The sequence below is a fragment of the Trichosurus vulpecula genome, chromosome 1 (assembly GCF_011100635.1).
Source record: "Trichosurus vulpecula isolate mTriVul1 chromosome 1, mTriVul1.pri, whole genome shotgun sequence".
Taxonomy (NCBI): domain Eukaryota; kingdom Metazoa; phylum Chordata; class Mammalia; order Diprotodontia; family Phalangeridae; genus Trichosurus; species Trichosurus vulpecula.
In genome coordinates, this window is record NC_050573.1 from 40,292,649 (window position 1) to 40,319,599 (window position 26,951).

Here is a 26,951-nt window from a genome sequence, read left to right on the forward strand (position 1 = left end):
AGTGGCAGCGGGCTGGCACAGTAGATAGAATGTGAGACCTAGAGTCAAGAAGATCTGAGCTTGAATCCTACTTCAGGCATTTACTAGCTGTGTGACCCTGGGCAAGTCACTTTACCCTGTTTGCCTCAGTTTCCTCATCTGTAAAATGAGCTGGAGAAGGAAATGGCAAACCACTCTAGTCTCTCTGCTAAGAAAACCCCGAATGGGGTCACGAAGAGTTGGACATGACTGAACACGAACAACAATTTCAAAGGGTGCCCCACCAGCAGAGTTCCTTCGGCTGCTGCTTTTTCCTTCCCCAGGGCTTAGCTTGAGTCCTCTTCTGGCTGGTGGGTTGGTAGATGGGCATGGGGGACTAGAGAACCAGAAATTGGGAGGTGAAAGGGAACTTGTCATTGAGTTCAAAGCTCTGTCTTATTGAGGTGGGAAGTCCAGAGACACAGGAACCTGCCCAAGGTCGTATAGCTGGCAAGGCAGGGAAAAGAACCAGACCTTTGAAACTGAACCCTGTCATCTTTTCTCTGTGTCATTTTTTGGATGGTATATCTCTAACCAGCGGAGGTTCCCTTCCTCCTCTCCCCGCCGCCGGCAGCGCAGGGGTAGAAGATACCCTGGAAAGACTGGTATAGATTTTGACCTGGGCTTTTGAGCAATGTAGATTTAGAACTTGGAGGGACTTTAAAGGTCACTTGGTCCAACATCCTCATTCTATGCATGAGAAACTGAGGCCCAGGGAAATCATCTTTACTTTTCAGGACCTCAGATCTCCCATGAACTATTGACTAGGTGATAATAATAGTAGCTTTGGACATGACGTCAGAGGGACATGAGGTTAGATTCCGTCATGTATGTTTGTTAGTTGTATGATCACAGGCAGCTAGGTGGTGTAGTGGATAGAACACCAGCTCTGGAGTCAGGAGGACCTGAGTTCAAATCCAGCCTCAGACACTTACTAGCTGTGTGACTTTGGGTAAGTTACTTAATCCTGACCGCAGGGTATATAGGGTGTGATCAGGGACAGCTAGTTTCTCTGGTGTGAGGGATGCTTTCCACCTTTGGTGTCTGCCTGATCTGCTTAACTCTCACCTGTGGCTCCAAGAAGCTGTAGCGTGCACAGTAGCCACAACAAAGTAAACTATTTCAGTAGAAGGGCTAAACTAGGCTGAGGGTAACCAAGGGGTCTCAAACCCGTCAGTGAGTTAAAGGGTGTCTACGCCAAGTATGTGAAGACTTTCCTTTGTAGAATGGGTTGGATGAAAACAATTTGTTCCAATGGCCATGAAGGCAGCTGAAGCAGGAGCTGTGGAATCCTCAGAGCTTGGTTAGACATCAAAGACACCAAGGTCATTCACTGCATCCTGAGCCATCATCAGTTTGTCTTCACTCTGTCCTGCCATTGGACTGTGACAACTCTGGAAGAGAGAGTGAGGACAATGACTTTGTGAAACTGCCTCACTTAAATCCAATTTATGCATGAATCAAAAGCCACCACTCATATCATTTAACCATTTTTACTTATCTCAAAGTCCTGCGGTGACAGGCAAGTGACCAAGCAGCAGGTGTGGATATACTGGGGGCTGTAGTCACAACCCTATACGCAGACAGCCCAGGCCAGAAGGTCATCTTCTAACTGGAAGCAGCAGTGGGATTTGGCAGCCTCCTGGGTAAAAATGTACAAAAACTTCTCCAAAGATGATTCTACTCATCATAGATATGTAGAATGTGCGCACACTTATAGACAGACACTACAAAATCCAGTAGATCTGAAAGACAAACAGCTCTTGTTGTGAGAGAACTCAGCAGGCATCACATCCAAAAAGCAGCCCTGAGTGCAACAAGGCTGGCAAATGAAGGCCAGCTTACTGAAGTTGGAGCTGGATACACGTTTTTTCTGGAGTGGCCCCAGTGTAGAGGAGTGTTGTGAAGCTGTTGTAGGTTTTGCAACCAAAACTGATCTAGTCAACAAGCTTGCATGCCTGCCAAAAGGAGTGAATGACAGGCTTGTGACAATGCGATTGCCTCTTGCAGGAAAATGCCACACCACCATCATCAGTGTGTATGCTCCCACCATGAACCCTGATGAGGTCAAAGAAAATTTTTATGAAGACCTGGAGACCCTCATCATCAATGTGCCAAAAGAGGACAAGCTTATAATTCTGGGTTATTTTAATGCTAGAGTAGGTTCAGACTATCAGGCATGGCAGGGGGTCCTTGGGAGGAATGGAGTTGGAAACAGCAGCAGCAATGGCCACTTACTGTGGAAGACTTATGTGTCTCATGACCTCATCACCAACACTGTCATCCCTTTACCAAAATTCAATAAAACTTCATGGATGCACCCTCGCAGCAAACACTGGCATTTAGTAGACTATGTCACTATAAGGAAAAGAGACAGACAGGATGTGAGAGTGACAAAGGTAATTTGTGGTGTAGAGTGCTGGACTGATCATAGACTTATCCTCTCCAACCTAAATATTCACATTCAACAAAAGTGGCAGCCCCAAGGCAAAATGACTACTAGAAGATTTAATGTCAACAGATTAGAGCACTTCCCTGAGCTGAAATAGTTCCTTGCTAACTTGGAGAGAAAGTTGAGCCAACACACAGTTGGTGACAGTGGAGCAGAAGAGGACTGGGCAGCTTTCAGAGATTTAGTGTACAGCACTGCATTCTCTCATCTGGGTCAGAATGCTTGCAAACATCAAGACTGGTTTGACGAAAATAATTGGGAAATTCAGAAACTGCTAAACGAAAAATGAGGACTCCATAGGGTTTACCAGCAGGATAGCTCATCCATCTCTAAGAAGGCAGCATTTAAGTCCATCAAAGTAAAGTACAAGTGAAACTTAGAGAGATGCAGGATTCTTGGCTTAGTAAAAAGGCAGATGAAATTCAGTTTTATGCTGACAGTAACAATCCAAAGAGCTTTTATGATGCCTTGAAGGCTATTTATGGGCCAAAGACATATGGTGCATCTCAACTACTCAGTGCTGATGGAGCCACATTGATTAGTGATAAGGGCATGATCCTGGAGAGAGAACACTTCCATAGTGTTCTTAATGGACCATCAATCAATGCTGAAGCCATTGACCATTTACCTCAGGTTGAAGTCAATCCCTGTCTAGAAAAATTTCCAACTGAAGAAGAGGTTTTGAATACCATTAGGCTCCTCTCCTGTGGCAAAGCATCTGGGGCTGATTCTATTCCAGCTGAGATTTATAAAGTGGGGGGTCCATTTCTCATACCAAAGCTGACTGAAATTTCCTGGGTTATATGGCAAGAGGAGGTTATCCCCCAGGAGTTCAGAGATGCCTACATTGTCTATCTCTATTAAGGTAAAGGAAATAGACTGTCCTGTGACAATTTTGGGGTGTGTGTGTATATGTGTGTGTGTGTGTGTGTGTGTGTGTGTCTGTCTGTCTGTCTGTCTTCGTCATTGCTGGCAAGATTCTTGCCAGAGTACTCTTTAATAGGCTGATCCTTCACCTGGAAGATGGTCATCTACCTGAGAGCCAGTGTGGCTTCAGAAAGGGCTGAGGAACAGTCAATATCATGTTTGCTGCCCGACAACTCCGGGAGAAATGCCAGGAGCAGGACAGAGGTCTATATACAATGTTTCTAAACAAGGGTCTTTGATACTGGCAGTCATGAGGGCTTATGGAAAATTGTGTCAAAACTTTGTTGCCAGAGAAATTAATCTCATTGTATGTCAATTTCACAATGACATGCTTGCTGGGTTCTGGATAATGGATGATGCTCTCACGCTTTCCCAATCACCAATGGAGTGAAACAAGTCTGTGTGCCTGCTCCCATGTTTTTTAGCATGATGTTTTCAGCTATCTTGTCAAACACCTTCAATGAAGACAAACAGATTATCGAGGTCAGCTATCACAGTGATGGTAAATTATTCAACTTGAAAAGGCTACAAGCCAAGACTAAAGTGGAAGGAGTATTGGTGCATGAATTTTTTTTGTTTGCAGATGATTGTGTACTCTATGAAGTCTCTGAGGTTGAGATGCAACAAAGTATGGATCTATTCTCTGCTGCTTGTGCTAATTTTGGCCTAAGAATGAACACCAAGAAAACACAGGTGCTCCATCAGCCAGCACCACACCATCCATTGGTGGAACCATTGGTTATAGCAAATGGAGAAGTTTTGAATACTGTGGATAAGTTCACTTGCCTTGGTAGTGTACTTTCCAGGGATGTACACATTGATAATGAGGTTGACACATGCATTGCCAGATTTAGGTCAGTATTTGGGGGGCTCTGAAGGAAAGTGTGGGAGAGAAGAGGTATCAGACTGCTTATCAAACTGAAGGTCTACAGAGCTGCGGTGCTGACTTCATTGTGGTATGCCTGTGAAACCTGGACAGTCTACCAGCACTATGCCAGGAAACTTAATTGAATCCATTAGAATTGTCTTAGGAAGATTCTGAAGATCACCTGGCAGGATAAGGTACCAGACACTGAGGTCCTTACTTGAAATAAACTGCCAAGCATTTGAATTCTGCTTCAGAGAGCATGACTCTGATGGGCTGGCCACGTTGTTTGAATGCAAAACGTCTGCTTGCCAAAAAGACTTTTATGGAGAACTCACACAGGGCAAGCGTTCACATGGTGGGCAGAAGAAGCTATACAAGGACACTCTCAAGGTCTCTCTTAAGAACTTTGCAATTGATTGTGTGACATGGGAGACACAGGCACAGGACTGCTCAGCATGGTGTGCCCACATCAGAGAAGGTGCTGTGCTCTGTAAGCAAAGCAGAACTGAAACAGCTCAAAAGAAATTCAGGATGTGTAAATTTAGAGTTTCCACCCCAAATGTTCACATGGACTATTTGTGCCCAACCTGCGGTAGAGCATTCTGAGCTCGTATTGGTCTGATCAGCCACAATAGGGCACATTTAAACTTGGCTCTAGCATAGTGATGTCATGTTGGTCCTCTTTGAGAACGAAGGACAATAGCCAACCAGCGACCACAGACTGGTCATATAACCTCTCTGACCCTCAGTTTTCTCATCTTTAAAATGGGAATAGTGAACCTTGTAAGGTTGTTGTGAATACCTAATGAGTTATTATATATACACTGTCTTGTAAACCTTCAGATAAATGTAAATAAAAATCACAGTTATTATCATCATACTCTTCTTCACCGTCTTCACAACGACAGAGTGCTTTCCATACTGGGACTTGATAGGAGCTCACTTTGCTTCACTAAATGGCATTGCAGACTGGTGCCCTTGGTCTGCTGTGGATCTGGATTCTTGCTAGCAGAGCTGGAGGCAGGGAGTGAGCATAGGTATAATAAGCATTTTACAAGATAAATCCGGCAAAAACTCTTACTGCCGCCATCTGAAGGCCTGAGCTCTTTCCCTTTGTGAAATTACTTTAAATCTCCCATTTAAAAAAATTACAAAATCCTCCTTAGTTTTCTGCTTGAATGTTATTTTAAAAATACAGTGTCCTATGGTAAGGGATGGGGGGGTGGGGGAACTGTAAAAGCTGTTGCTAAGGAAACCAGCAGAGCTGTGCCTATATATAAACCTTCTTATTGTACTTAAATACACCTAGCAGGGAGGGAGGGCCTGGGTTCTAGTCTGGGTTCTGCTAGTAAAGAGAGCAGGGAGTGCGTGCATGTGTGTGTGTGTGTGTGTGTGTGTGCATATGTATGTGTGTGCATGTGTATGTATGTGTGTGTATGTGTGTGTATGGGCGCATGTGTATGTGTGCGTGTGTATGTATGTGTATGTGTGTGTATGGGTGCATGTGTATGTATGTGCGTGTGTGTATATGTGCATATGTGTGCATGTGTATGTGTGTGCACGTGCGTGTGTATATGTGTACACGCGCATGTGTATGTGTGTGTGTATGTGTGTGCATGTGTGTGCTTTAAATGCATAAAATACACAATATTTTAAAAGGAACCAAATATATTGAAATTTAGTTTGTCATATTATTTTAAAATCTCATCTTTAATAATTTAAGTAAATTATTTTAATTAAGAATAAAATAAAAATAAAAATTAAAAAAAAGTTTCTTTTTTTCTTTATTTATTTTCAGTGCTCAACATTGACTTCCACAAGTTTTAAATTTTCTCTCCCTCCCCAAGGCGGCCTGCAATCTGCTATGGGCTCTACACACACATTCCTGTTAAACACATTTGCACATTAGTCATGTTGCAGAGAAGAATTATAACAAATGGGAGAAACCACGAGAAAGAAAACGAGCTATTTATTTAAAAAATAAGTTCAAGGACCCCAGGTAACGAACCCTTGAACCAGATGATCTCTAAGATAACTTCTAGTTGTAATTTTGATGAATTTGTCCACAAGTCTGACATCCTCTGTTCTCAGGTCCCTCTCAGCTCTGACCTCCTGTGTTCTAAGGGCCCTCCCAGCTCTCACATTCTGTACTCTAAGGGCCCTCTCAGCCCTGACATCCTCTGTTCTAAGGACCCTCCAAGTTCCGACATTATTCTGAGGCTCTTCCCAACTCTGGTATTCTGTGTTCTCAGCTTCTCCAAGCTCTGACATTCCATGATGCTGAGATTCTCGTTCAGAACCTACCATAGAAAACTGGTCTCAGCAAATGTCAGGACTCTGATCTTGCATTTGGATGTCCAACCAAATATTCTGTGTCTCAGGAGAGCCCCCCCCCCCACCCAATGCATGGAAGGCAGCATCATTGCAATCAGCGAATCCACTGTCTTGCCTCTTGTCACCGTCAAGATATGTGACATCCAAAATGTAATAGGTTTGAACATTCGGCATATACAGTGCAAATTGGAAAAGGCAGGGGGAGGGATCCTGCAGGCCTCTAATACCAAGTTTCATCCCAGGAAAAAATTTGATTTCTTGGTGATAAATCCCTCTTTTTCTTCTTCTCAGAGCTAAAAAGTTTTATAACATTCTCTAGCACAAAGGATTTATATTCCTTGAACAAAAATTCCTCATGATATGTGTACGTATGTGTGTGTGTATTGGGCTATGTGTCTGCCCGTCTATCTTTTCGTTCCTATGTTTGTGCCCACTCTTCTGGTTGAACCATCATGTATGTAGTCATGTGTGTCTGTCCACACAATGCCACCATATTGGTATATATGTCCATGTTCCTATCCATGTCTATTTGTGACCTAATAACTGTCAACTTTTCATCTGTATATCTATCCAGCACCAATTAATCCAACTAATTGACCTTGGGCGTATCATGAATGTACGTAGTTGTCTGCCTGTTGTCTCCCTCACTGTTCTGTGAGTTCCTTGAGAGGAAGGGCTTGTTTTTTCTTTATATCCTTAGTGCTTAGGAAAATCACTGGCCCTTAATAAGTGTTTGATGAATGCTTGTTGACTGATAACCATCCTTGGATGCTGGTTCAGTGTGTCTGTTTATCTCTTCATACTACATAAAATATATATATATAAATATACATATATTAATATTACACTACATATATATTATATATGCATATATTTATACTACACACATACTACATATCTGAATGTGTGTAGGTTTGCATGTTTCTCTGTGTATTTTTAAGATCATAGAATCATAGATCTATATAAATTCTATATTTACAATAATAACGATGATAGCTAACATTTATATAGTTCTTATTATGTGCCAAGAACTGTGCTAAGCACTTTACAATTATCATCTCATTTGATCCTTACAACAACCCCATGAGGCAGGGGCTGTTGTTATCCCCGTTTTACAGACAAGGAAACTGACATTATTCTCAGGCTCTTCCCACCTGAGGAAACTGAGGCAGACGGTACCTAAGTGACTTGCCCAGGGTCACACAGCTAGTACATGTCTTAGATGGGGTTCGAACTCAGGTCTTCCTGACTCCAGGCCTGCTGCTCTATCCTCTGTGCTGCCACCTGCAGTGGGATCACAGGGGCCGTCTAGTCCATTTACAGATGAAGTGACCTGGCCGTGGCCACACAGCTCATAAGGGGGATTTTGAGATCTAACTCAGGTTCTACCTCTAGTGTGAAACCTTCTTTTGGCACCCCAGCCCATGCAAGACCTGCCTTATCTCCGAACTACTACCTTTCCTATAAGCCCACCAGCCTTTACTTAATACAATTATGGATATTACCTTGGCATTGCTCATCAGTGGCATTGCTTGGCATTGCCCATCAATGGCTTTGAATGTCTTAGTCTTCTGAGGAAGGTAGATGGCACCGTAGAGCTCTGGGCTTGGAATCAGGAAGACCTGAGTTCAAATACAGCCTCAGAGCCTTCCCAGCTGTGTGACCCTGGGCAAATCATTTGACCTCTATTAGCCTCAGTTCCTTCATCTGTAAAATGGGGCTAATAATAGCACCTATTTCACAAAATTGTTGGGAAACCCAAATGAGATAATATTTGTAAATCTCTTTGCAAACTTTAAAGCATTTTATACATACTAACTAGCTATTAATTCTTGTGCCCTCCCAACAAGATTGGCTGTTTCTTAAGGATGTGAATGATGATCTTTATTCTTTTTTTTACCTCCTTCATCATGCCCAGCATGTGGAAATTAGACTTATAGTTAGTAGCTCCATAAATGCTTATATGTTAATGAATTGATTTGTGTTGCGTGTTCACTGTTTTTCTTCATTGGAGCCAAGTTTCTTTTCTCATATTTGGCCAATGGCCTGCTTTTACAGGAAGAATCAAGCAGAGGAAACTAGTTTTAGGGGGGGAATATCACATATCAACTTGATTCAACAAACATTTCTTAAATAACTTCTGTGTGATCTGAACTGGGGAGATCCAGCTTTAGGAAAGACAAGGTCTCTGTCCAGAGGGAGTTAATAGTGTATAGTAATTGGGAGATAAGGTGTAAACATAAACACCTATAACATACAATGATGACTTAAGTTGTAAAAAATTATTCATGGTATATATATATATATATATATATATACACACACACACCACACACACACACACACACACACACACACACACACACACAGAGAGAGAGAGAGAGAGAGAGAGAGAGAGGGAGAGAGGGAGAGAGAGAGCCTATATTAGGTTGCATGTCATCTTGGGGAGGGGGAGGAAATTTAAAACGCAAAAGCTTATGGAACTGAATGTTGTAAACTAAAAATAAAAAAAATTTAATACTACCCCCCCAAAAGACCCTCAAAAAATCTTATTCATGGAATTGCAGAATGTGAAACTTGAAAGGGGCCACAGAAACCATCTAGTCTAACGTGAACGGAGTCCCCAGTGCAATCTACTGGCCAAGTGGTCTTCCAGCATTATTGACACTTTTTGGTTTTAACCACAGTCCTTTCCCAGCATGACACAATGGATAGAGTCAGGAAGACTTGAATTTAAATCTGTCCTCAGACACTTACTAGCTGTGTGACCCTGGGCAAGTCACTCAACCTTTTTTTTTTTTTTACCTCTGTTTCCTCATCTGTCAAATGAGCTGGAGAAGGAAAAGGCAAACCGCTGCAGTATCTCTGTCAAGAAAACCCTAAATGGGGTCACAAAGAGTCAGACACAACTGAAATGAATGGGCATCAAGTTTCCTAATGTATCTTATCTCCCTTTGAGCCCTGTCTTAATACGTCTGATACTTTATGACACATTCCATTCCCACAGTCCTCCACCATTTTCCTGGCAGGAGGGTGCGCTTCATCACCTTAATATACAGTAGCCTATAGTAAGTGTCTATATGTTAAGGGCCCTGCTGTCTCTGACCTCCTGTGCTCTCTGATATCTCCCAGCTCTGACATTCTATTTTCTAAGGAGCCTTCCAGCTTTGATACTCTTATGTTCCAAGGCTCCTCTGAGCTCTGATGGTTTTGGTAATCTTTCTTTTAAGGCCCTTTACAGCTTTGATAGTTTTATGTTCTAAGGCAGGGGTGGGGAACCTGCTTCCTTGAGGCCACACGTGGCCCTCTAGGTCCTCAAGTGTGGCCCGTTGACTGAATCTGAACTTCACAGAACAAATCCCCTTCATAAAAAGATTTGTACTGTAAAACTTGAACTCAGCCGAAAGGCCGCACCCAAGGACCTAGAAGGCCACAGGTTCCCAACCCCTGTTCTAAGGCCTCTTCTAGCTTTGACATTCTGTGTTCTAAGGCCCCTCCATCCTCTGATAGTTCTGATATTCTTTGTTCCAAGGCCCCTCCCAGCTTTGATACTCTTATGTTCTAAGGCTCCTCCCAGTTCTTGAATTTCCCAGTTCCCAAGTTTCTTCTAGCACTGACATTCTTTGTTCTAAGGCTCTTCCTAGCTCTGATATTAAGGACTTCCCCATGCTTCCAGTTTATGTTCTAAGATCCTTCCCAGCTCTAACCTTCTGTGATTGTGTGATTCTAGAAATGTTGAAGAGGTACAAATAATGAGGTCTGAAGGGGGAAGAGAATTATCTGCTATCAGGGATCAGAGGAAGCTAAAGTGAGAACCACACTGGCCACCTCAATGGTGAGTGTCATTTGGGGTTGGTTTGCTGGAAAGAGCCTCTGGCCTCCAATGCCTTCCACAGTGATGCTGGTGGAAAAAAACAAGGAAATATTGCCTTTTCTTCACTGAATGTGCACTGAGTGGGTCCTCCTAATCATGTCCTTTCTGAAGACTTTAAAAAAAGCTGAGTGCAGTTCCCTTTAAGAAGTTATCAAGATAAAAGATGGCTGGCTGTAAAGTGTAACAAGACAGATTCCCTCTCGCTACCCTACCTTTCACTAAGGATGCCCGGGCAAGGAACAGCAGTTCTGTCCTAATGGGGAGGCCTGATTTATAGGAATGTATAATGCAGAGGACACCTTTAAGTATTTGAATAATAAAGTTCGAGATTTGACTTAAAGGATGGGATCTTGTGAAATGAAAGCAGGCAGAGAGTGCATGGTCACTGGGAGATGGAGCTTGCCCAGTGCCCTTGGCTTTGGCAAAGGTCAGAGGTTCAAGAAATTCAAATTAGGCAAACTTTTTTTTAAGTACTCACTGTGTAAAAGTCTTTGGGCATGATGGACCTTGTGGTTCCCTATCCTTAGGGAGCTCATGGACTAATTGGAGAGGCACACGAATACCAAGTGGAACAGAACGGCTTGAGGTCTAGGGGGCTACTGGTAACACTTTTCTCTGATGCCTTGTTCTACTACTGCTGCTGTGACTACCACTACTACTACTGCCACTGCTACTACTACTACTACTACTACCGCTACTACTACCACTACTACCGCTACTACTACTACCACTGCTGCTACTGTTACTACTACTAACTACTGCAGTTGGGTGGCACAGTGGATAGAGGGTGGGCTTGACTTTTCTTTGTGAGTGCAAATCCAGCCTCAGACACTTATCAGCTGTGTGATCTTGGGCAAATCGCTTAACCCTGCCTCAGTTTCCTCATTTGTAAAATGAGTTGGACAAGGAAATGGCAAACCCCTCCAGTATCATTGTCCAGAAAACTCCCAGTGGGGTTGCAGTGAGTCAGACCTGACTGCAATGACTGATCGTAGACCCCTTTTCAGAATAAAGTGACGGCTGCCGCTGCTGCTACTGTTACTGTTACTGCTACTTCTACTTCCACTGTTATTGTTACTGGTGCTACAGTTACATTGCTGCTATCATCACCACCGCTGCCACCTAGCGTTCATAGGTACTGATTTCTGGTTTCAAAGTGCTTCATATACATTATCTCATTTGCTTCTCTGCAGTAGGTAGCTGGGGCATTCGTCTTTTGCCCCTCTCATCAGGCCCAGCATGTAGTGGTTAGGAATACAGTAGGCGATCCATAAATGCTTGTTAGTTAATGAATTTATTTGAGGAGCTTTTCCTCCCTTAGAGCCAGGGGCTCTTTTTCATTTTTGGCCAATAGCCTCCTGCTTACCAAGCAGAGGAAACTATTGTTTTGGGAAAAATATCCCACATCAATTCAATTCAACAAACATTTATTAAATAACTTCTGTGGGATTATGCTAATAAGGCCTGGATAAGGCACCACAAATGGCTGTCATTTAAACCTTACAACAACCTTGGAAGGGGTTGATATTATTACCCCATTAGACAGATGGGGTCGTTGAGGCTCAGAAAGTTGAAGTGATCTGCACATCTCATCTAATGTCCTATTTTACAGATGTAGACATTGAATCCCAAGGGGGTAAATCTAAGGTCATACAGATAGCAAGTGGCAGAGTGAGAGTTCAGATAAGGGACAGGAAGAGCTTCATAAATCTTCCTTGTGGGATGAGAATCAGAGTGGTTCTCCCTAGAGAAGGTGGCTTTTCAGCTGGGCCTTGAAGGGTGAGTAGGATTTCAGCAGGTGGAGATTGGGAGGTGGCAGGGGCGGGATAAGAGGGGATTCAAATTTGTTTGAAGACCATAATACGTGGGGAAGGGTGATAATGATGCTTCTGCTTCTTAAGTGCTTTAGAGACCTGATTTTGTCCTCATGGACCCAATATGTCATCTCTCCCTTTAGAGTGTGAATCTCTTGAGAGCAGAGGCCATCTTGCTTTTCTGTGTGTATTTCTAGCAATTAGCACAATGCTTGGCACAAAGTAAGTGTTTATTAAATGCTTTTCCATTCATTCATTCATTCATATCATTTGTTCATTCACATACTCTTCTGTCAACAGATATTGTTGTTCAGTAGTTTTTTATCATGTTCAATTCTTTATGACCCCAGTTGGGGTTTTCTCAGCAGAGGTGCAGAAGTTGTTTGCCATTTCCTTCCCCAGCTCGTTTTATATATGAGAAAACTGAAGCAAGCAAAGGTAAATGACTTGCCCAGGGTCACATAGCTCGTAAGTGTCTGAGGCCAGATTTGAACTCAGGAAGAGAAGCCTTTCTGACTCCAGGCCTGGCACTCTGTGCCCATGGTGCCACCTTGTGGTCCAGGCAGAGATTACAGCCCTCATAATCATGGATGATCTTGGAGAATTGCTGTTGACTTGTCCCTTTCTCAAGTCCAATGATGAGCTTCTCTGATCCTAGGCTGCTCCCTCCATAGTACTCCATTTGAAGCTTTTCTGCCAGAGCCTATATGTGTGTGTATATATATATATGTGTATATATATATATATATATAATATGTATGTATATATATGTATATATACATGTATACATATACCTATATACACATATAGTATTATAAATATAACAACTTTTGAGTACCCAGGGTTGTCTCCACACTAGCAGGGTACATTGGAAAGGGACTTGTTTTTAATAGTGGAAGTTTATTATAATAATTATTCCCATTTCTATTAATATAGTTCTCCAGTTAATAAAACTCTTTCCTCACAACAACCCTATGAGGTATGGCCTTATGAGGATCATCCCCATTCTGCATATGAGAAAATAGTCACAGAAAAGGGGGAAATGATTTGCTCATTATTGTGTGACTAGTAAATCAGATGGTTGTAGCCCAAAGGGACCTCAGAAAGTATCTAATGCTTTGCCAAGTTGCTTGGAAATCTTTCAGTGTTATAAGCATTTGAATTATTATTACTGTCTTATTTCTAAACCCCTCATTTTACAAGTGAGGAAGCCAAGGTTAAGTGATATACCCAGGTCACAGATATGGCAAGTAGCAGAGTTGGTATTTGAACAAGGCCTGGGAATTGAACCAAGGTCCTCTGCATGTTAATAACAACAACAAGAACAAGCATATATATACTGCTTTAAGGTTTGAGAAGCACTTTAGAAATATCTCCTTTTATGGTTCTGCTTCTGGGAGCCATGATGGTGGAGTGAGAAGTAGGTCATTCTCACCCTCCCTTATTGACCTCTGAAAGCCCAGAAAATATTGCCCTAGGAAAAACCCTGGACTGGCTGAGTTAGCAGAAAGACTGGATGCAGCAGTTATGTAGTCCAGGAAGCTTGGGGTATTAATGGGTAAAGCCCCTTGTGCTCTGGAGGAGGGGTTGGGGGAGAAATACAGGATGAGAGGTGTCCCAGCAAGCCAGCAGCAAGTCCCACCTCAGGAAACCAGAGAATGATCCTGAGCTCCCGGGTGGTAGACCAGGCAAGTGCCAACACCAGGAATACCCCCCCATCCCCCAGTGCCGCAGCACAGGTAGGGTAACCAATAGACACCAGCTTGGAAAACCACCACATGTGCCAACTTTCTCCAGCAGCCAAATCTCCCAGTGCTTCAGCACAACTCCAGGAAGCACAACTCCAAGACCCACAGCTCCACCCTGGCAGACATCCTCCAGCAGCCAAACACTGGAGTGCAAGGCCCTGGTGACCAGGCATTCCCCAGGGGCCAGACTTCCCATCCCCACCCTGAGAACTCCAGTGTTGCTGACCTCAGCTTAGCACCAGGTAAGCTGCCAGATTCCTACAGCCTTCAGCTACCAGCACCTGAGGCCCCAGTACACAAAGCCAGTGACTAGGTCCCAGGCTCCTAGCACAAGAAGCTTGGGTCAGTGCCCCTTGGCTCCAGCAGGAGAGCTCAACTTTAAAAGTCAGGAATTTAGACAAACACTATGAGCAAAAAGCAGAAATGGACAATGACCATATATTCTTATTATGAGGATAGGGAAGATCAAGGCACAAATTCAGAAGAGGAAATCAATGTCAATATACACACATTTGAAACCTCGAAGGGGAATATGAACTGGTCTCAAACCCAAAAAGTCTTCTTGGAAAAGCTCAGGAAGGATTTTAAAAGTAAAATAAGAGAAGTATAAGAAAAATTGGGAAAATAAATGAGAGGTATGTAAGAGAAAGTCAATAGCTTGGAAAAGGAAGAACAAAAATTGTAGAGAACAAGTCCTTAAAAAGTAGAATTGGTTTAATGGAAAAGGAAGCATAAAAACTCACTGAAGAGAACTTAAAAAGTAAAATGGGCTAAATGGAAAAAGAGGTACAAAATCTAATAGAAGAAAACAATTTATTAAAAATTAGAATTGGGCAAGTGGAAGCTAAAGACTATGAGAAATCAAGAATCAGTCAAGCAGAAACAAAAGAATGAAAAAATAGAAGAAAACATAAAATACCTCACTGGTAAAACAACTGACCTGGAAAATAGATCCAGGAGAGACAATTTAAAAATGACTGGTCTACCTGAAAACCATGATGAAAAAAAGAGCGTGGACAGCATCTTTCAGGAAATCATCAAGGAAAACTACCCTGAGAAGGGCCAGCAGGTCCTAGAACCAGAAGGTAAAATAATCATAAAAAGAATCCACTGATCACCTCCTGAGAGAGATCCCATTTTAAAAATGCCAAGGAATATTGTAGCCAAATTCCAAAATTACCAGGACCAAGAGAAAATACTGTAAGCAGCCAAAAAGAAACAATTTAAATATCATGGAACCACAGTCAAGATTACTCAGTACCTTGCAGCTTCTACATTAAAAGATCAGAGGCTGTGGAATACGATATTCTGGGAGGCAAATGAGCTGGCATTACAACCCAACCAATTACAACCAAGGATCAACTACCCAGTGAAACTGAGCATAATCTTTCAGGGAAGGAGACAGATATTCAACAAAATAGGGGACTTCAAAACCCTCATGATGAAAAGACCAGAGCTCAACAGAAAATATGATCTTAAAATAGAAGATTCAAGAGAGGCATAAAAAGGGAAACAGGAAAGAATAAAAGAGCAGCATGTTGTTAATAAGGGCAAACTGTTTATATCCCTACAAGAGAAGATGACACTTGTAACTCTTGAGAACTGTATTGTTATTATGCCATTTAAAAGGGGTATACATAGACAGAGGGCATGGGCATAAGTTGACTTTGATGTGATGATAAGAAAACTAATTAAATGGTGAAAAGGGATTACACTGGGAGTAGAGAAAAGGAGGAAGTAAATTATATCACATGAAAAGTCACAAAAACCTATTAGAGTAGAAGGAAAAATGGCGGGAGATGAGCATTATTTGAACCTTACTCTCATCAGATTTGGCTCAAAGAGGGAATAACATAATCAGTTAGGTATAGAAATCTAACTTACCCTATAGGAAGAAGGAGAGGAAAGGGGAAAGTAAGATGGGGTGGATAGAAGGGAGGGAAAAAGTAGTAAGGGCAAAGGGGAAGAAAAGGGAGGGGACTGATAGAGGAGTGGGCAGACTGAGGGAGGCAGTAGTCAAAAGCAAAACTCTAATGATGAGGTAAATGAAGAAAGGAGAGAGAAAAGCATAAAGGTGGTGGGGGGGATAGGATGGAGGGAAAGACACAGATAATAATCATAACTGTGAATGTGAATGGGATGAACTCTCATAAAATGGAAGCAAAAAGCAGAGCAGATTAAGAAACAAAATCTTACAATATGTTGTTTACAAGAAAAAAAAACGTTTGAAGCTGAGTGATATACACAGAATAAAGGTAAAAGATTCGAGCAGAATATGTTATGCCTCAGCTGAAGTAAAAAGAAAAAACTGGGGTAGCAATCCTGACATTAAATTGAAAAGTTTTTGCACAAACAAAGTCAATGCAACCAAGATTAGAAGGGAAGCAGAAAGCTGGGAAAAAAATTTTACAACCAGTGTTTCTGATAAAGGCCTCATTTCTAAAATATATAGAGGGCTGAGTCAAATTTATAATAATACAAGTCATTCCCCAATTCCCCAATGCTCAAATGATATGAACAGGCAGCTTTCAGAGGAAGAAATTAAAGCTATCAATAGTCATATGAAAAATGCTCTAAATCACTATTGATTAGAGAAATACAAATCAAAACAACGCTGAGATACCACATCACACAGATTAGCTAACTTGACAAAACAGGAAAATGATAAATGTTGGAGAAGATGTGGGAAAATTAGAACACTAATGCAGGGTTGGTGGAGTTGTGAACTGATCCAACCATTTTGGAGAGCAATTTAGAACTATGCCCATAGGGCTATAAAATTGTGCATACCTTTTGACCTAGCAATAGCACTTCTAGATCCATAACCCAAAGTGATCATAAAGATGGGAAAAGGACCTACATACATACAAATATTTATAGCACCTCTTTTTGTGTTAGCAAAGAATTGGAAATTGAGAGGATGTCCATCAATTGGGGAATGGCTGAATAACTTGTGGTATATGAATGTAATGGAATCCTATTGTGCCATAAGAAATGATGAGCAGGCAGGCTTCAGAAAAATCTGGAAGGGCGTACATGAACTGATGCTTAGTGAAATGAGCAGAACCAGGAGAACCTTGTGCACAGTAACAGACAACATTGTGTGATGACTGATCTTGATAGACTTAGCTCTTCTTAGCAACGTAATGATCCAAGACAACTCCAGAGGATTCATGATGGAAAATGCTATCCACATACGGAGAAAGAACTGGGGAGTCTGAATGCAGATGGAAGCAGACTATTTGTTCTCCTTTCCTTTTGTTGTTTTGTTTTGTTTCTTTCTTGTGGTTCCTCTCATTTGTTCTAATTCTTCTTTACATCATGGATAATGTGAAAATATGTTTAATATGAATGTGTAAGTGAAGCCTATATCAGATGGCCTGCCATCTTGGGGAGGGGGGTGGAGAGAGTGGGGGAGAAAATTCAAAACTCAAAATCTTATGGAAGTGAAAATTGAAAACAAAAAATAAATAATTATGTATTAAAAAATAAATGTCTCCTTTTATCCACAACCATCCTATAAGGTCAGTGTTATTATTCCAATTTTATAGATGAGGAAACTGAGGCAGATGGAAGTTCAGTATCTTGACTAGGGTCCTACAACTAGTAAGTATCTGTATCTGGATTTGAACTCAGATCTTCCTGACTCCAGATCCAGTGCTCTATTCACTTCGAAGAGGGAGAGGGAAAGGGAGCAGGAGAGGAAGGAGAGAGGGATTGGACCTGTGGTTTTATTTGTATAGGGAACTCCCAGGTGAGGAAATCCTCTCTAGCAATGCAGGTGTGCACTTGTTCTAAAAATCATAGTCTAATTGTTGCCTAGAACACTGAGAGTTTACGTGACTTCTCCCGGGTCAATCAGCTCATGTGTCAGAGGAGGGACTTGAACCCAGGTCTCCTTCAAGTCTAGCCACTAGGCTGTTTCATCTAGCAGGCACTTAGTTAAGGCTTATTGAATGGAATTGGACAGAACTAATCTTATCTGATGCAGGCTAGCAAGATCAGGGTCCTTCCCCTAGAGAGAGGGGGCAGTGTAATGACAAGACAATTAGTCCCTGCCTCCAGAAGGAATTCTAACAAGTCATGCTCGGCCTTAACATCTTCCCCTATGATTGGTGCTCTGGCTTCCTTTGTTGCCCTCGGTATAAGATCCCACAGCTCCTGCCATCCAGGATCCCTTGGCTGCCAGAACTAGACTGGATCCCTGCAACAAGCCCAATTGGAGAACCCAGGCAATAGTGAGGAGTGAGATGGAGAACTCGTACGTCTTCTACCATTTTACCATGAATGACTATGCCCATTAAGACAGTTTGTAACCATAGCAGTAACAACAGTAATGAAAACAGCATAAAAAGTTATGTTTCCTCCCCTTCTCTGTCTCTCTCTTCCTCTTCTCCCTCTCACATGCCCTTTCCCTAATAACCAGAGATGCATTGGAGATGGAATTACAATAGTAATAAATATCTGTCATTTCTAGAGCGCTTTAAGGTTTACAAAGCACTTTACAGAGATTGTCTCAGTTTATCCTCACAACAGCCCTAGAAAGCAGGTACCATTGATAATCCCCATTTTACAGATATGGGAACTGAAGCAGCCAGAGGTTCAAGTGACCTATCCAGCGTGCCACAGCTAGTAAATATCCGAGGCTGGCTTTGACCTCAGGTCTTCCTCACTCCAGGTTCACCTACCTACCACACCACGTAGCTGCCCTCACACAGGAGGCAGCTCATGCCTACAAGGTACTTGGTTTTAGACCTCCAATGTCAGGTCAAGTCATTAGGTCCCAGGTACACAATAGAGTTTGCCAGCCAATTCACCCATTGGCCAAATTCCCCTTTGTAGAGTGTGGGTGAATGTGCTGAGTGGGGGCACTTGGGACATTACCCATCCAAGTCAGTCAGAGTTGAGACAGTATTGTATGAACCCACTACTCTTGATGATCAGCAGCCCTTTAGGGCAGAATGTCAGTATTTACTTTGCTAATGAATGCAAAGTCTCTGTGTCTTAATTACAGTAGTTTTGCTATGAAATAGGATTGTGGTGATTTTCACGTTCATGTGTCTCATTAATGAGCCTGTTCTAACAGTTATTGGCAATATTGTAAGATGCTGCTTGGTTTTAAATCATTTTCTAAATGGTTCACGTCATTGGCTGAGGTAGAATGTTTCTCCAAAGTATCTTTTGGAAGTATTTTTTGGAAGTCTTCCATAACAGAAATCTTTCCCAGGGTGGGACAACTTGACTCTTGTCTTCCATTGGTTCTGTGGTGTCACCTATGTGGCTATGCTCTCCCATGATATCAATGGCACCCCAGCCATGCCTTTGAAACTTGTCTAGATCCTCCTCTAAGTTCAACACACTGAATCTACCCTTGTATTCCATTGGCATTGAGTATGAGTTGTCCCTAGCTCATCTTCCACTCTTCCTATGTGATACTCATTGTCTTTTAGGATCCTCTGGGTCTTTGACCTTTCCTATGTCTGCTGTCTTCTTACACTTTATACCTGTCTATGCACTCTATGAACTAGCAACACTAGCCTACTTTCTATTCCTCTGACAAGATACTCCATCTCTTATTTCCAAGCCTCAGCACTGGCTTGTCCTCCAAGTCTTCAATGCCCTCCTTTCTCTTCTCCATATCATAGGATCTCTGACTTCCTTCACACCTCTGCCCAAATCCCACCTTCTGCAAGTTGCCATTATCACTCTCCTTCCCCTGCCACTCCCAGCTGCTGGTGCCTTCCCCTCTGAGATTGCCTTCCATCTGCTTCATCAGCATCTTGTGTGTACCTCATTATTTACATGTATCCTCATTAGACTGTGAGCTCCTTGAGGGAAGGGACTGTTTTTGCCATTCTTTTTATCTTTGGTGTTAGCACAGTGCCTGTCAGGTAATTAATAATATTATTGTCTTCTTGTCTGACCCTGAGGAAAGTTATCCTTCACAGGATCACGGAGGCTAGTGAAACCTGCATTGAACATGAATTCATTCTAGTACATTACTCCTTAACCTGGCTTCATGAATAGATTTCCAGTCATAGATTAATTGTGGATGGGAAAAATTATATATTTGTTTCAGTCTAATTGGTTTCTTTTGTAATCCTTTTGTAATTTATTTTAAACATTTAAAAATAGGATTCTGAACCCACATGTACAGAATTATTTATAGCAGCTCTTTTTGTGGTGGCCAAGAACTGGAAATCGAGGGGATGCCCATCAATTGGGGAATGGCTGAACAAGTTCTGGTATATGAATGTAATGGAATACTATTGTGCCATAGGAAATGATGAACAGGTGTACTTCAGAGAAACCTGGAAAGACTTATATGAACTGATGCTGAGTGAAATGAGCAGAACCAGGAGAACACTGTACACAGTAACAGCCACATTGTGTGATGACTGATTTTGATAGACTTAGCCCTTCTCAGCAATGCAAGGACCTAAAACCTTTCCAGAGGACTCATGATGGAAAATGCCATCCACATCCAGAGAAAGAACTATGGAGTCAGAATGCAGAGCGAAGCAGACTATTTTTTTTTGTTTTCTTTCTCATGGTTTCTCCCATTCATTATAATTCTTCTATGCAATATGACTAATGTGAAAATGTGTTTAATGGGAATATATGTGTAGAGCCCATATCAGACTACATGCCATCTTGGGGAGGGAGGGGGGAAATTTAAAACTTATAAAAGTGAATGTTGAAAACTGAAAATAAATAAATTAATAAAAAATAAGATTCTGATAAGAGATCCATAAGTTTCCCCAGATTGTCCAAGGGGCACTAAAAAGCTTAAGAACTCATCTTCTACTTCCCTTACAAGTAGTCACCCATTCATTGCTTGAAGATCGCCAGTGATGGAGAACCCACCATGTTCTAAGGCTGCCCATTCCACTCTGGAATCACTCTGATTGTTAGGAAGCCATTCCTGACATCAAGCTGAAGTATGTTCATCTGTAACTTCTTTTTTTGGGGTTTTTTTTGGAGGGGGAAGACAGGGTAATTGGGGTTAAGTGACTTGCCCAAGGTCACATAGCTAGCGTGTCAAGTGTCTGAGGCCGGATTTGAACTCAGGTCTTCCTGACTCCAGGGCCAGTGCTCTACTCACTGTGCCACCTAGTTGCCTGCATCTGTAACTTCTTCTCTTTGCTCCTGGTTCTATTCTGTATCCAAGAAGAATGAATCTAAACCCTCTTAGGCATTATGGCCCTTTGTAATCCTGACTACAGACATGTCCCTGAGCCTTCTGCTCTTCAGACAAAACATTCCCATTTCCTTCAACTGACCGTCATGGAATGGCTTCCCATCTTCTCATCGGCCTGTAGAGCCTTGTGATTTTCCCTCAGTGAAAAATGTATTTTCTTTGCTATGTTTCGCACCCCTAGGTCCTCAGCATTGGTGTTTTCTTCTAAGCTGCCATAATGTGTTAACAAAACTCATCTGTCCTGGTGGGGAGGGCGGAGTTAGAATGACAGTTTCTCCTACCACTTAATGCTAGTCATTTCAAGGAAGCAGAGCATTGTATGATGGGAAGGACTGGAGTTCTGGAGTCTGAGGACCTTTTCTATTCTTATTTTTCTGCTTCTTATCTTTGTGACTTTGATCCTTTCTGTGCCTCAGTTTCTTCCTCAGTAAAATGGTGAGGCTATGTTAGATAACCTCTAAGGTCCTTTCCAGCTCTGTATCCCATGATTTTAACAATATCCCATCACTCACTAATCTCTTGTTCAGTCATCGGTAAGTCAATCAGTTAGTCAACAAGCATTTATTAAGTGTTTGCTATATTCGAGGGCTGTGCTAAACTCTTGTGATAAAAAAGGAGCAAAAGTTCTTGCCCTCAGGGAGCTTATGTTCTAATGGGGGAGGCAAAACGGAAGTAATTAGGTTCATTCAAGCCATGCATAGAGTAGACAGAAAGTAATGTAAGATGGGAAGTCAGCAAGCTAGGGGGATAGGAAAAGGCCCCCTGCAAAGGGTAGGACTTGAGCGAGGTCTTGAAGGAAGCCAAGGAAACAGTCAGGAATGAGGGGGCAGAGCATATGGGGCATGGGAGGCCACCAGTGCAAATGCCAGAGACAGGAGACAAACAGTTAGTTATATGCACAAAACAATGAGTTGGTCAGTGGGGTTGGATCATTGAATGTATGGAGGGCAGTAAAGTGAAGACTATAAAATGGGAAAAGCCAGGTTATGAAGACCTTTAAATGAAAAATAGAAGGAGTTTATATTTGATCCAGGAAGCAATAAACAGACACTGGACGAGAGAGAGATAGAGATAGAGATAGAGAGAGAGAGAGAGAGAGAGAGAGAGAGAGAGAGAGAGAGAGAGAGAGACAGAGAGAGACAGAGGGACAGAGAAGAGAGACAGAGACAGAGAGACAGAGACAAAGACAGAGACAGAGATAGAGAGAGACAGAGAGACAGAGAGAGACAGAGACAGAGACCGAGATAGAAAGAGACAGAGACAGAGAAAGACAGAGACAGAGAGAGACAAAGACAGAGAGACAGAGAAAGAGAGACAGAGAGACAGAGATAGATAGAGAGACAGAGAGAGACAGAGACAGAGACCGAGATAGAAAGAGACAGAGACAGAGAAAGAGAGACAGAGACAGAGAGACAGAGATAGATAGAGAGACAGAGACACACACAGAGAGACACAGAGAGAGAGAGAGAGATGGAGAGAGTATGTGCGTTTGTGACATGGTCAGACTTTGTGCTGTGGGAAAAATCATTGTGGCAGCTGACTGAAGGATGAACTGGGGTGGGGAAAGACAAGGTAGGGATGACTATTGGCATCATCTATCTCAAAAGTGATGAGAGCTGGAACTAGGGTGTGTCTGTATGAGTAGAAGAAATGAGACATATACAAGAGATATAGTGAAGGTCAAAACTGAAAAGAATTGGTGATGAATTGGATATTTGGGCCCCCAGAGTGAGAATGAAGAATTGGGGATGATGCCAAGGTTGCAAGCCTAGGAGGTGGGAGGATGGCGGTCCTCAGCATAGGAAGAGGAAAGTTTGGGAGAAGGAGAGTGTTTGGGAGGAAAGATAATGAGCTCTGCTTTGGACATGTTGTTTTTGAGATGCCAACAAGACATTCAGTTCCAGATGTCCACTGGTGAAGTGGAACTGTGGCTTATGAGAGAGGTTAGGGCTAGGTATGTAGCTCTTAGAATAATTTAAGATGCTAATTGAACCTGTGGGAGCTGATGAGATCACCAAATAAGCTAGAGTGGAAAACAGAAGGCCCAGGGCAGAGACTTGGTACACCCCTGCTCTTGGTAGGCACGACCTGTTTGAAGAGCTGGCAAAGGAGGAAAAAGAGAGCCGTTTCCCTGAGGAGCAGGAGGAGGAGCAGGAGACAGCAGGGTCACAGAACCTCCATGAGGAGGGCATATCCAGGAGCAGAGAGATCAACCACTGCTAACTTGGGAGAGAACAGTTTCATTTGAATGATAAAAATAGAAGCAAGATTGCAGAGAAAGTCAGCACATTCATTAAATACAAAACTAGGTATGGTGGTGACGGGGAGGGAGGAGGAGACAAGAGGAAGAGAAATAAATAGGAATAAAGTCCTTCACTGTCAGCTGTCATGGAGTTAGATTCAAGGTTTATAGTCTGATATTTATCTTGAAGAAAAGAATCTTTTGGGAGTCCATGATAATCTTCCAGAGTTTTTTTTAGGAAGGGGTCCATTTAAATTTTTAGTTAGGAAGGGGTCTATTTAAGTTTTTAGTTAGGAAGGGGTCCATTTAAGCTTGGTGTAAGGAAACAATTTCTACTAATTTCTGTTCAGTCATGTCTTATTCTTTGTGACCCTATAAACCATAGCACACCAAAACCATCCACGAGGTTTTCTTGGCAAAGAAACTGAAGTTATTTGCCATTTCCTTCTCCAGCGTATTAAGGCAAAAAGAGATTAACTGACTTGCCCAGAGTTACACAGCTGTTACGTATCTGAGGTTGAATTTGAACACAGATCTTCCTGACTCCAGGCCCAGCTCTCTATCCACTGAGCCACCTAGCTGTCTCAGCCGCAGAAAATTGAAATGGGCTTCCTCAGAATGTAACAGGCTCCCTTAAATTAGTAGTGTAAGATTCAAATAGAAATAGATTGGTCAATAAGATTTAGAAAACTACAAATTAACATTATGTTGTATTTTTGTTTGTTTTGTTAAACATTTTCCAATTATATTTTAATCTGGGTCTGGCCAGCAAGTCAGAAGGCTTACACCTCTGTCCTATGCTAGAGATTTGAAAGCAAAGGGTAGATGACCAGGTATCAGGTGTCTTATAAAGTGGATTCTTTAATTCAGGTCCTGGTTAGACTAGGGACCATTGAGGCTCCTTCCAGCTCTTGAGATTTGGGGTTCTCTGAACATAGGTTACTGGATAGACGATGGCCATGACAGGAGTTCCAAGTATGGTGTCCTTCTCTGTAGTTTTCTCCCAGGAATATTTGTGACATTTACAATATGTGTTTCAGGGCTGAACTCCAGCTGAGAATGATCATCAGGGGCTGAATGATCAGACAAGGGAAGGACACGTTCTTGGTAAAACAGGATTTGGAGATAGAAGGGACCTTCGAGATAATCTAGTGCCATGTTTTCATTGTTATCGTGGTTTAATTCTTTCAGTTGTATCCCACCCTTCCTGATATTTTTTGGGGTTTTCTTGGCAAAGATATTGGAGAGGTTTGCCATGCCCTTCTCCTGCTCATTTTACAGATGAGGAAACTGAGGCAAACAGGGTGAAGTGACTTACCCAGGGTCACACAGTTAGTTATTTTCTGAGGCTGGATTTGTACTCAGGAGGATGAGTCTTCCGGGCTCCAGGCCTCACACTCTATCCACTGCACCACCCAGCTGCCCCCTTCATTTTCTAGAGGACCACAATAGTACATCTCCCACATTGACATGGAGGCCTCTTAAAAAGCCTGGCTTCCTTTGTAGCATAGCTCAGGTACTACCTACTGACCCTCCATGCTAGGGGAAGCTAGGTGGCACAGTGGAAAGAGTGTTGGCCTTGGAGCCAGGAAGATCCAAGTTCAAATTCTGCCTCAGATATTTACTAGCTGTATGACCCTGGGCAAGTCACTTAACCTCTGTCTACCTCAATTGTAAAATGTAAAAGTATCTACCTCTTAGGGTTATTGTGAGAATCAAATGAGATAGTATTTGTAAATATTTGCACTGTGCTTAGCACATAGTAGGCACTTAATAAATGCTTGTTCCTTCCTCTCTCTGCTTCTTGAAATTACTGTTTTATAATAGGGAATCATACACTTAGAGGGGATCTTAAAGGCCATATGAGTTCAACTATTTTGAGGAAACTGAGGCAGAGGTTAAGTGACTTATCCAGGGCCTCACAGCTAGTAAGTTTCTGATGGTAGAATTCTAATCTAGATCTTCCTAACTACAAGATCACCTCTATCCTCTACTTGATAGATATTTGGTAATTCCTCATCTGTGCACATGCTCTTCCTCCCCTCCCTCCCAGTAAAACGTAAGCTTTTTGAGGACAGAGAGTGTTTTATTTTTCCTTTTGTACCTACAGTGCCTAGCACTGTTGGTATGTGCCTGCCACAGGCACACAGCAGGTGCTTAATAAGTGCTAGATGAATTGAACTGAGTGGTGATCTCCCCATTAATTTAATTTGCTTCCATTTGGCTTCCCCCACTGTATTTCCTCTTGGTGAGATCTGTGGTCTGGCAAAAACCCCATCTGCAACAAGGCATCCTCACACTCTGTCCAGCCTTTGCTGGTGGCTAATGAGAGAGCCGTGCTGTGGACACCTGCCTGCAGAATCTGGTTTCTCCTGACCCCATCAGATAGAAAGGGGCTATCTAAAACTACTCGGTAGATCTGAGAAAGGTTCTGATTCAGCCATTACATATCGTGAGAGCTGAAGACGAAGAACCTATGCCGCTTGTGCCTATGTGGGCATAATTGAAATTGATGGAGACAATTAGGAGAACCAGTCCGCTAATAAACATTCCATATCCTTGGCAGGTACAGCCTTAACTTTCACCAGGAATATGTTCTTCCTTTGTCTGTTTATTCAATCTTTGATGATTATTCTTAGCTTAGTTTCAGCACAGTTACATAATAATCTACATTTGCTGAATTCTCATTATGGTTGTAATAAACATTTACTCCTTCCCTCCATCCCCCATTTTGTTAATTACACAGAATGGATTTCCATCCATGGCTTTCCTCATATGGGGCTTAGGGTGCTTGGATCTAGGGGCATGCTATCCACCATTGTTTCCATCAATGATAGAACATTTAAATTACCTTTCCATGGCACTTAATATCTTTAGGATCTGGGGCCACCCTACCTTTTCAGCCTTTCCAGGGGCAGTTAGGTGGTGCAGTGGATGGAGTGCTGGGCTTGGAGACAGGAAGACCTGTGTTCAAATCCTTCCTCAGACACATACTAGCCGTGTGACCCTGCATGAATCATTTAACCTCTATCTGCCTAACATGTTGATAATAATAGCATTCACCTAACTACCGACCAGGGTGTTTGTAAGGGTCAAATGAGACAGTAATTGTAGAACTTGGTGCAATGCCTGGTACATAGTAAGCATTATAGAAATGTTAGCTATTATTATAATAATGATTTTTTTTCTGTAGCCAGACTGACCCACTCTCTCTAGTAGGATGCGATTGTATTTTTCTGTGTCCTTGTATTTGTCTGACGCCGTTCTACATGTTTGGAAAAAAATCTCCTTTTTTTTTTCAACTATTGGTCTCCCACCATCCTTTAAAGTGGGGGGTTCTTATCCTGGGAGCAACAAACCTCTTTTTGCTTTTTAAAATTTTGATCACTGCATTTCAATAGAATGAGTTTTCTTTGTGACTTTATGCATTTAAAAACATTGAGAAAGAAGGGATCCATAGGTTTCACCAGACT

The 26,951-nt window shown here is 42.2% G+C and overlaps 1 protein-coding gene across 1 annotated transcript in view; it reads left to right on the forward strand.

The window, feature by feature from the left end:
• LOC118855041 (transmembrane protein 132B-like) overlaps positions 1-23,459 on the forward strand; it is a 151,893-nt gene extending 128,434 nt beyond the window's left edge. Inside the window, exon 3 of the mRNA XM_036765200.1 lies at positions 23,318-23,459. Coding sequence (XP_036621095.1) covers positions 23,318-23,459 — 142 coding nt within the window. The remainder of the gene's footprint in view (positions 1-23,317) is intronic.
• Positions 23,460-26,951: the final 3,492 nt, after the last annotated feature.